This window comes from Cuculus canorus, unplaced genomic scaffold (genome assembly GCF_017976375.1).
Source record: "Cuculus canorus isolate bCucCan1 unplaced genomic scaffold, bCucCan1.pri scaffold_71_arrow_ctg1, whole genome shotgun sequence".
NCBI classification, from domain to species: Eukaryota; Metazoa; Chordata; class Aves; order Cuculiformes; family Cuculidae; genus Cuculus; species Cuculus canorus.
In genome coordinates, this window is record NW_026527849.1 from 235,330 (window position 1) to 246,263 (window position 10,934).

The 10,934-nt window shown below is 51.3% G+C and overlaps 1 protein-coding gene across 1 annotated transcript; it reads right to left on the reverse strand.

The window, feature by feature from the left end:
- Nucleotides 1-1,224: 1,224 nt before the first annotated feature.
- On the reverse strand, nt 1,225-7,890 carry LOC128850782 (hydrocephalus-inducing protein-like). Its single transcript, XM_054055769.1, has 7 exons — nt 7,729-7,890; nt 6,746-6,955; nt 5,956-6,093; nt 5,015-5,192; nt 4,359-4,489; nt 3,519-3,652; nt 1,225-1,399 (listed from the first exon to the last, which is right to left on the reverse strand). The coding sequence occupies exons 1-7, from the start codon at nt 7,888-7,890 to the stop codon at nt 1,225-1,227; spliced, it is 1,128 nt and encodes a 375-aa protein (XP_053911744.1).
- Between the last annotated feature and the right edge of the window lie 3,044 nt (nt 7,891-10,934).

Here is a 10,934-nt window from a genome sequence, read left to right on the forward strand (position 1 = left end):
TGATTTCATTGGACATACAAGGATTTATTCTTGTTCCCTAAATTTCTTAGTTAAATTGCTGCTGAGCTCTCATATGCCTAATTGTGAACAAAATAAACAAATATTCTTCCAATGGATCTTTAGTTGGAGGTTTCCTATGCGTGTGTATATGCACACACCCAGAACACAATGAAGAGAGGCTGTTTCTCTGGGTCTCTGTGTGTGCACGTCTCTGTGTATGTTATATTTGTGGCCTGTTTGGATATTTTCTCTCACCACCACAGAAAGTAAAGTAATTTTTACAAGTCAAGATACAGAATTAGAAACTGCGTGCACAGTCTTAGATTACCCCAGAAAGTCTGTTTGTTATCTACTGTTAGATCACATGGGTGCGTTACGTAAATTTATAGCCATTTCAAGGGAAATAAGTACACGGTGTGACCTTGAAAATACATTTTTGAAAAAAGACCAACTTCTGAGTGGTGTCTACACTTAGCAAAGCAAATAAATGGGGACATAGGTGTATAATGTGACATGTAACATTGTTTATGTAACATGTGCTATTTTCGAGGCGCACTCAGTGAAAATCAAGACAGTGAATAATTTCCCATCAAATTTATGGACCTGCATGACACCTCCGTGAATTCTGCTCACCTGGAGCCCTGCATCCAGTTCTGGAGCCCTCAGCACAGGAAGGACACAGATCTGTTGGGGCGAGTCCAGAGGAGGCCACAGAGATGTTCGGAGGGCTGTACAAAGACAGGCTGAGAGAGTTAAGGTTGTTCAGCCTGGAGAGGAGAAGGCAGCGGGGAGATCTAAGAGCAGCTTCCAGCACTGAAAGGGGCTCCAGGAAAGCTGGAGAGGGGCTCTTGATCAGGGAGGGCAGGAATAGGATGAGAGGGAATGGTTTTGAGCTGAAAGAGGGGAGATTGAGATGAGACCATAGGGAGAAATGTTTCCATGTGAGGGTGGGGAGGCCTTGGCCCAGGTTGCCCAGAGCACTGGCTGCTGCCCCATCCCTGGAGGGGTTCAAGGCCAGGATGCCTGGAGCCCTCTGATCTGGTGGGAGGTGTCCGGGCTCATGGAAAGGGGTGGAGCTGGATGGTCTTTGAGGTTTCTTCCAACCCAACCAAAGCCAATCCAGGATTCCATGATTCCATGAATTCTGGGCATATTTCTCTCTCTGTCGGGTATAAATTTGTAGGGTCCATGTCGGGGCCTTTACATTCATGTTTGGGAAGTCCTTCACCCCCAAGTGTCCAGAATTTGCACAAACTCTGAACAGGTGATGTCTTCTCCCTGACAGTACCGAGAGGCATGACCACATGAAGGTTCTCCAAAGTGGAATACATCTGTGTCCATGACATACTGCTTGAAGACAATGTCATCATCCACCTTGCTCTTTTGAGGGAACACTACCCTGGGCAGAGAAAGTAGGAAATGAGGAGCTGTGAGATGCTCCAAGTAGAAAATCTGGTCAGAAAGCCATATTCCTTCTTGGTGGTGGAGAGAGCAGTATTGGTTCCCAGCTCCTAGCAAATGGAAGAAGAAACTAGAGTGGATTTGTTTCTATTCACTGCTGTAAAAACTCAACTCATATCTATGAAACCCAAGGCCACGTGGTAATAAGACTTTGGTAAGTCATGCGGACTCTAGGTCCAAGGTTTTACCACCTACCTACAGGACCTCAATACTCTACCACCCAAGAGTATTGAAGGAGCTGGCGGATGTCCTTTCCAAACCCCTATCCATCATCTTCCAGAGGTCCTGGCTGACTGGGGAAGTTCCACTAGACTGGAGGCTGGCTGATGTTGTGCCCATATACAAGAAGGGTTGCAGAGAGGATCCGGGGAACTACAGGCCTGTCAGTCTGACCTCAGTGCCAGGGAAAGTCATGGAACAGGTAATCTTGAGTGCTATCATGAAGCACATGCAAGAGAACCGGGTGATCAGGCCCAGTCAACACGGGTTTATAAAGGGCAGATCTTGCCAAACTAACCTGATCACCTTCTATGACAAAATCACTCGACTACTGGATGGGGGAAAGGCTGTGGATGGAGTCTTCTTGGACTTCAGTAAAGCCTTTGACACAGTTTCTCACAGCATTCTGCTTCAGAAACTGTCAGCCTCTGGCCTGGACAGGCGCACACTCTCCTGGGTTGAAAACTGGTTGGATGGCCGACCCAGAGAGTGGTGGTCAATGGAGTTAACTCCAGCTGGAGGCCAGTCACAAGTGGGGTTCCTCAGGGCTCGGTACTGGGTCCAGCTCTGTTCAATGTCTTTATCAATGACCTGGATGAAGGCATCGATTGCACCCTCAGCAAGTTTGCAGATGACACTAAGCTGGGAGGAAGTGTCGATCTGCTGGAGGGTAGGGAGGCTCTGCAAAGGGATCTGGACAGGCTGGACCGCTGGGCCGAGACCAATGGGATGAGGTTTAACAAGGCCAAATGCCGGGTCCTGCACTTGGGGCACAACAACCCTATGCAGTGCTACAGACTGGGGGAAGAATGGCTGGAGAGCTGCACGGAAGAGAAGGACCTGGGGGTGCTGGTTGACAGCCGACTGAACATGAGCCAGCAGTGTGCCCAGGTGGCCAAGAAGGCCAACGGCATTTTGGCTTGGATCAGAAATGGGGTCACCAGCAGGTTCAGGGAGGTGATTCTCCCTATGTACTCAGCACTGGTGAGACCGCACCTTGAGTACTGTGTTCAGTTCTGGACCCCTCACCACAAGAAGGATGTTGAGGCTCTGGAGCGTGTCCAGAGAAGAGCAACAAAGCTGGTGAGGGGGCTGGAGAACAAGTCTTACGAGGAGCGGCTGAGAGAGCTGGGGGTGTTTAGCCTGGAGAAGAGGAGGCTGAGGGGAGACCTTATTACTATCTACAACTACCTGAAAGGAGGTTGTGGAGAGGAGGGAGCTGGGCTCTTCTCCCAAGTGACAGGGGACAGGACAAGAGGGAATGGCCTGAAGCTCCGTCAGGGGAGGGTCAGGTTGGATATCAGAAAAAAATTCTTCACAGTAAGAGTCATTGGGCACTGGAACAGCTGCCCAGGGAGGGGGTCGAGTCGCCTTCCCTGGAGGTGTTTAAGGAACGGGTGGATGAAGTGCTGAGGGACATGGTTTAGGGAGTGTTAGGAATGGTTGGACTCGATGATCCAGTGGGTCCTTTCCAACCTTGTGATTCTGTGATTCTGTGATTCTGTGACCTTAAAAGAAAATCACTTCAAAATGTATACTGGTCACAGTTCCTCTGCTACAAAAAGCTATCCTAGATAAGTCCCTCAGACCTCCGCTGGTCTCAATGAAACTGCTAAGAGTGGTGTACAGGCTAAGCCTGTAATTGGTTCAGGACATTGTAATAGGATTTGCCCGCACAGGAAATCTCATCCACTCACAAGGAGCGTGTCAAAGTTATCACGATCACCTCCTTTCTGAAGTCCCCAGCTCTGCAGACACAAGCTGGTCTCAGGACCGGGGGGAGTGCTGGGTGTTACGTTCGGGCCACATAGAGACAGGGTACAGCAGTCCCTACTCACTCAAGAAGCCTCCGGTAAGCATGCTGGCCAAAGGCACTGTCCTCTGGGGCATTGGAGGCCAGAGCTTTCTGCTGCTCCAGGGCATGTTCCTCTAGTAGCAAGTCCTCCATCTGCATCTGTAGCCAAGGCTCCAACTGAGGAAAGGAAAGACAGTGCCTGGTTAACAAGGGTCCTTCCCAAGGCACAGGACGGTCTCTTCAAGAGGATCCCACCCTGCTCCTGTAGAGAGGGGTGATAGGCTCCTCCTGTTTCACTAGTTAGTGCCTGTGACACCTTCTACTCTCTCTGCCTTCCCTCAAGGGAAAAGAACTCCAGCCTCTTCCCCTGCCCAGTGACTCTTACGGAACCTTATCTGGCAAACAGACAAACAGACAGACAAGCCAGAAACCTTCCACAGCTCCAAGTTATTGCAGCTTGGACAGAACCCCTCTGGAAAATGGAACCATGATAAAGCTCTTCCAGATGAACATTAACAGCATAATCGCAGGGTGCAGAGAGGCTGCTGTGATTAAGCTCTGTATACCTGGCAGGGCTTGGGCTGTGAGGACCCAGCGAGGACCTGCATCTCCATCACAGACTACCATACACTCAATCACTTGAGCAGAGCCTTTAGGATCTCTCCCGGGGGCAGTGGGGAAACTGGAGTGGCTATAGGAGGACAACTGCCAGAGGTGGGCAGCTCCTAGGGCAGTGCTGAGCCGATGCTGGATTATGGCCAGGTGTGGGCAGGGAGGTCCCAAGGGCCAGCGGGACACTGGGAAGCCTGCTCTGGGCTGCAAGGGGACCAAATGACACAGAGGGAGGGTGGCATGTGCCAAACAGGGCAGCAGCTGTTCTCACCATGATGTCTGAGCTGTCTGTTAGTGGCTCCGCAGCCACAGCCTCCCCCAGAACAACTGCTTGGTCTCTCTGGTTGTCTTGTTCCATCTTCTCTTTTGCCTCCTTGAGGACCTTCTCATATTTTTCATTTCCTGAAGGAAGAAAACGTCCTCAAATAGAAGCATGTGCACAGCGCCATTCCCGTTTGAGCTGGAAGCCCCATTCTCCCAACATCGGCTTCTCCCAGGAACACAGTACTTGAACGATGTATCCCAAGCAGACCCTGCTGCTCCCCTCTGAATCCTGATGTCCACTCCCTTTCAATCTTCCTCCCCACAAAGAAGCATCTCATCCCCTGCAATGCCATGCAAATCCAACCCTACAAAAATCCCTGCCAGCCTCTGTTACAGCTTTCCCGAGCATTTCTATCTAGCCATTGCCTTTCCGGGACTCCAACGGATATGCTGGCAAGCTCTGAAGGATGTTTCCTGGGGCAAAGCCCACAGGCTCATCTGCCAGAGACTCAGGAAGCAAGCAGAGGCCTGAGTGTTGGTCTGGCAGCCCTGAAACCTGCAGGCTTAGTGGAGTGGGTATGAGCTGCCCTGGGGATGGAAGATGTGGAGCAGGTGGGGTGGGGAACATAGGACCCTCTGGGGGAGTAGACAGGGAGTGCTCACCTTTGATATTCCTGGGGAGGTCCAAGGAGAACCTGGGAAAGTTCCCCTCTCCTTTCAGGGAGATCTCTACTGGTTCCAGGTGACCCACTTGGACCTGGAAAGTCCTGAAGAAGACTCCTGGCACTCCTGGCAGGTAGTAGACCTTCAGCACTTGCTCCTTGCCAGGTTCAAGGTAACCCTGCAGATGTGGAAGAAGAGGGAAGGAATGCACCAAAGAGGGATTGGTGGAGGGATGGTTCTGGTGACAGACACTCTGAGAAGAGAAGGCAACTCTGAGAAAGTATCAGACAACACCACCTTCTAGCTTTCCTGCATCAAAAGCCAAGGTCTCCTACACCAGAATGCAGCATGTCCTTCAGAGGACTTGCAGGGATGCATTCCCCCAGCACAAACCTACAGACCGCCCTCTGCGCAGCACCAACGCAGCTCTGAAAGGAGGTTGTAGAGAGGAGGGTGCTGGCCTCTTCTCCCAGGGGACAGGACAAGGGGGAATGGCCTCAAGCTCCGCCAGGGGAGGTTCAGGCTGAATATCAGGAAGAAATTTTTCACAGAAAGGGTTATTGGGCTCTGGCAGAGGCTGCCCAGGGAGGTGGCAGAGTCCCCATCCCTGGAGGTATTTAAAAGATGGGTAGACGAGGTGCTCAGGGACATGGTTTAGTGGGAGATAGGAATGGTTGGACTTGACAATCCAAGAGTTCTTTTCCAACCTGGTGATTCTATGATTCTACGGTTCAGGCCACTTAAGAAGTCTGTTAGGACTTGTGCTAGCTTGGTCCCCTCTGCCCCCAGCAGCGATTGCTTACAGCCTTCCCTCTCCCACTACTTCTCAGGGGTTTTTTTTTCATTTTCGTTTTCTGTTTATTTTCTCCTGTTTTTTTCCTATGGCCCCTCCTGGGCAGCTGGACATGGGGCTGTGGTTAACCACTTGTGCATCCACTCACCGTGCTGGGGACGACCAGGGGCTCACGGGGCTGTGGGCAGTCTGCAGTGGCCATGCTGGGGTTTAACACTGTGTAGGTGAATCCCATCTTCCCATTGTTCCGCAGGGTGACCTCTGCTTCTGCAACCTTGTTAAACAGCTGAAGAGAGCACAGAGGAGTGGGGAGTTACAGACACAGGGCTGATGCTGGGAAACTCCTTCTGCTTTCACTGGGATGAGAGCAAATGAACACAACACGGAAGAGAAGCAGGGGCAGAGGAGATGGGGGTGCTCAGATCACCCAGCTTAACCTGGGGAACCCACAGCTGTAGGTGCCTCATTGCCCTACACAGGAACAGGTCTTTATGGCAGCACGCAGAGGGGCAAAACCAACCCCATGAAGATCAGGGATAAAGAAACCCAAGAGGATACAAGTTCTCTGCACTTTAAAGTGTGCTCTAGCAGCTGAAACAAAGAAGATGGCATTAAGGCATTACAGAAAAGGCACCCACATGCAAAGCATGTGGAGAAAAACCATCTCTTCGGGCCTCAGGCTTTAGGAGCAGATCAGTGTCTTGGGAACACATTCCTCTGGAGATGGGCACTGGGATCCTGCCTACCCAAAGAGTCAGTGTCAGTTACTTTGAAGAGGGGGGTGGGGATGGCCACTAAAAAACAGCTTGGATACAGGACGTATCCCTCAAACGTTGTACTTCCAAGCCATATAGCCAACAAAGTAGCTGGGAGGGGAGAGAGCCCTAGACCCGCTGGTGATGGTTTCAAGGACCTCTGCCAAGAGAAGTATGTGGTACCTGCAGCCCATAGTCAATCTCTGTGATGTCCAGGAGGTAGTTGATAAGTGAAGCCTCCCCGCTCAGTGCAACCTCGTAGGTTGGGCCTCCCTCCACCCTGCACAGTGCCATGATGTGGGCGACAATGTTTGCACGGCCAAAGAAGGTGAACGCGACCCGCTGGCTCTGACTCGGCTGCAGCACACCGTATAGCGGCAGGATGTGAAAAACCTGAAGGCAGGAGAGGAGAGATCAAGATGTCAAGCATCAAAATTGACTCAGAAGGGCAGCCATGGCCTGGAGCAAAGGACAGATGTTGCTGGAGAGGCCTCTTCCTTAAACACAGGCAAAATCATCCTCATGTCATCTCCCATCCATTACACCTTCCTGGGGAGGAACTACATGAAAAATGTTCTCCCATATTCACCAATTCATGCATTAATTAACACACTACATTAAAGTCATTTCGGAGGTTTCCTGGCAGCAATAAATTCTCTCTGCTGCAGAACTTTCCCTTAAAAACACCCTTGACTGCTTCTAGAGAAACACGAGACCTGGAGGTGAAAGCCATTGGAGCTGAGTTGTGGACTCCAGCCCAGCTCATCTGACTCCTGACGCTTTTCACTCTCTCTGACTTGCAGGCTGTTCCCTCTCAAGATGCTACAGCAAAATCTACTGCAGAAATTTCCTATCAACCACCCGATTAGAGATGAGATGAATAATGTCCTCCATATCTGCTATGCAGTCAATGTCCTCGGTCAGCCCCGGGACACGACCCACACGACCCCTCCAACGACCAGTTGCTTCAGCAGTGCTGTGTGACATGCTTGGGGGGGCACGAAGCCGCTCTGGGAGCAGCACTGAGGGCCACCAGTGGGACTGAGGGCTATACAGCTGGTGGTCATACTGGAAATGCAGAAGTGAGCCTGATTTCCACTCATCTCCTCTATTCCCATGCTGAAGGGCTCTGACTCCACGAACTACCTCTATTCCTTGATCCTCACCAGGCTCTGAGTCTCTGCAGTACCTTCTGCCTTCACAGCAGTGGGTGGTGGTGACTGGAAAACAGGGATTGTGGACTGCAGCAAGCACCTGGCTGGGCGAGACTGCTCTGCCGCAGGTTCCAACACCTCGTGGAGCCAGGAGCCCACCCACAGATGAGACATGGGTGCCATCTGCACATCCTATGCACAAGCTTCCCAAGCAATCTCGGTGCACAGAGCAGAGGCCTCAAGGACATTTTACACCCTCATGCCCGCCTGGCTTTATTCACTCCTGCCAAAGGAACAAGCTAGGGGAACACTCCTGCCAAAGGAACAAGCCCTGTTTTTTGTGTCCCGACCAAAACAGGGACACAATTGCAGGGAAAACTTATTAGAACCAGGAAAATAAGGACTTTTAAAGCGCTTGAGACAACCATCCCATTTCAGATGGTGCTTAGGTTTCATCTCATGCACTCATGCAGGAGATCTGAGGATCTCTGCTTGGGCATTCTTCTTGAAAGGAAGCTTCCTGATGTCATAAACGGACAATGCGAAATCTTTTATCCAACCAAACAAAAGTTTATTACGAAAAAGTTATTATGAGGTATTCAATTTTGCAAAGCTAGGAAGCAGCGCTTGGCGCGTGGCTGAGGCTGAGTCACGTCAGCCAGAGGCACACCTGGTCCAGGTTCCCCTCCCCTTTCATACATTTCCCAAAAACTGCTACATTTTGGTGCGGAAGCGGTGCCCACTGGGGAGCACTGCCCCTCTGCTGAACCCCGCACCACAGACAAGCTGGCGTCACCAAAGAAAGACATTTTGGATCTCCCCACCCCCAATCCAAAAATGCCAATGGCCTGTTTATTCCCTTAATATTTGATCTAATTTTTGGCTTGAGGTTGGAACTTTTAATCCACTTTTCTTTCCACCATTTTTCTATACCTAAATTGAACCCATCCCATGTCTGAACTAAAACATGAACAATCCACTAAATTTTAAACAATCATTAGGGTTTTACCTTTACCGTCCTCATAGTCCATCATGAGGGTCTTTAGGGGTAGCTTTACATGTCCTTATTTGGCATTATTTACTGACACAAAGCCAACCATTCTTCCCTGTTTCTCACAATCCCCCTTTTTCTTTTGTTTCTACATTTGGCTTGAGCCGTAAACATGACCCAGCTTTTCTGTTTGTTGACAAATAAGGGGAGGAGACAAGGTATTATCATTACCAGGAGGGCTCCCCCTAGTATTATACCCTTTAACTCTCCAAAGTTCCACCAATTCTCTTGCCACCACTTCTCCATATCCAAATTGCCTCATCATCAATCTGAAGACAACAACTGGTTAAATTCAATCTCCCACAGACTCCTCCCTCTTGAGCCAGAAGATAACCAGGTGGTTCTGGTATATGGCCCATTCTAGGTGATCCCAAGCAGCATTGTAACACGGGCCAAAAGGGTCACGCATATATTTGTACCCACTCCAAGGTTCCACAGCTCTCTCCAGGCCATACGCTGTTTGGCTTAGATGAGTCCTGAATCTCAGTTTTTCCTAGTGTGTTTCTCTCAGACTCCACTCCTTGGGTTACGCTCTGGGGTTGTTACACACGATGCCTTGGGTGGTTTTACACCTCCCGTAAATGGTATTATTTCTGTTGCAGTTCCCAGATCATCGAGTCCAGCTCCTGTCCCTGCACAGGACACACCAACATTCACACTGTGTGTCTGAGGGCGTTGGCCAAAGGCTTCTGGAATATTGTCAGGCTTGGGGCCGTGACTGCCTCCCTGGGAGCTCTTCCAGGGCTCCACCACCTGCTGGGTGAAGAAGCTTTTCCCAATGTCTGACCTAACCCTCCCCTGGCATCTTCCTGCCATTCCTTCCTGTCCTGTTGTTGGGGTTGGGGTTGGAGACTGCTTTGAACGCTGCCCACGAGGTGAGTTGGGAGCCTGATGGAATTGTTGCTCTTTCCTCCCAGGGGCCTCAGCCACGCCTGTGCCGGGGGGCTCTGCGCCTTTGCGGAGTCAAGGCTGCACGTGGATCTTGATTGTTGCAGGTGAGTCTGGGAGAGCTGCTCGTGGGGTCGGTCCCAGCTTGAGCTCTAAATTGAAGGTCCGGATGGAGTTTATTACAGAGCTGTGTCAGAGGCTGATTTTGCCAGGTGGGGAGGGCTGGGGGAGGCCTTACCCGCAGCTCATTCTTTCCTCTGCCTTGGACGCCGTGTGTCCTTGGAAAGGCCATTCCATGCGATCTGGCACTAACTCTCTCCTCCCTCTGTCCCTTGTCGTTGAGGGAAGCTGCTGATCTCTCGCTGTTGGCTAACGCTGGGGAGCGGCAGTGCCCAGTCCCGGGCTCCAGACCCGGCACACTGAGTGCTTCTCTGCTTGTGTGCTCTCCTCTCCAGCGCTCCTGAGCGTCCTGGGAGCTGTGGGTTCTGTGGCTGCGTGGGGCCTCTCCAAAGCAAAAACCAGATCTGACATCTGGAGCCTTGAGAAGGGATCCAGGGAGCAGCTGATGCCTGGCAAGAGCCACGCAGGCTCATCTCCCTGAAGAGTGAGTTTCTCGCACCCCATGCACTCTGTACACACAAGGGGGAAATCCCTCTTGCCCCACAGCTCTGGCCTCCAGAGCTTTCTCCTCCGGGGCAGCTTTACCCTGCAGTTCTGCTGCTGGTCAGCCCCATGCTTGGGGTTTCAGTCTGCCCTGGAGCAGCAGATCTCTCCTCTTCCCTTCCTTCCCCGTAGTTGGGTGTGAAGGCTCTTGCTCGCCAGTTGCTCAGCCCAGTCTGAGAAGCCGCTGCCTTCTGTTGGTAGTGCTGTGCTGCTCTCTGTCCTCCCTCTGCAGCCGAGGACGCTGAGCACCCTGAGATGCCCATCTCCTGATGGGGGTTGTTTCCCTCTGCACACACCAGGGTCAGACCAGGGTTTGCCCAAACGAAAGGTTTGTCTGTAATGAAGTATTTTCCTGTTCTTGTAATGGGGATCTTTACCGTGAGGTGACAAGGTGGGACTGCCCTGGGCTCCCTCTTGCTTACCACAGAGGCCGACTGAACGGGAAATGAGGTCTCAAATCTGTGTTGTTACACTGGAATGACAAGAGTATCGTAGAACTGTAGAGTTATAGAATCCTTAAGGCTGGAAAAGACCTGCAAGATCACCAAGCCCCTTCGTCAGCACAGCACCCCGGTGCCTACTGATGCTCCCCTTGGAGATAAGTCTTGGACTGTGG

Excerpts from the sequence above, each read along its gene's own strand:
- LOC128850782 (XM_054055769.1), bottom strand. The coding sequence starts at position 7,890 with ATGTCTCATCTGTGGGTGGGCTCCTGGCTCCACGAGGTGTTGGAACCT. Across the intron at positions 3,653-4,358 it reads CAGACAGCTCAGACATCATG|TTGGAGCCTTGGCTACAGAT; the intron begins GTGAGAACAGCT and ends TCCTTTCCTCAG. Across the intron at positions 1,400-3,518 it reads GCTTACCGGAGGCTTCTTGA|GGTAGTGTTCCCTCAAAAGA; the intron begins GTGAGTAGGGAC and ends TTCTCTGCCCAG.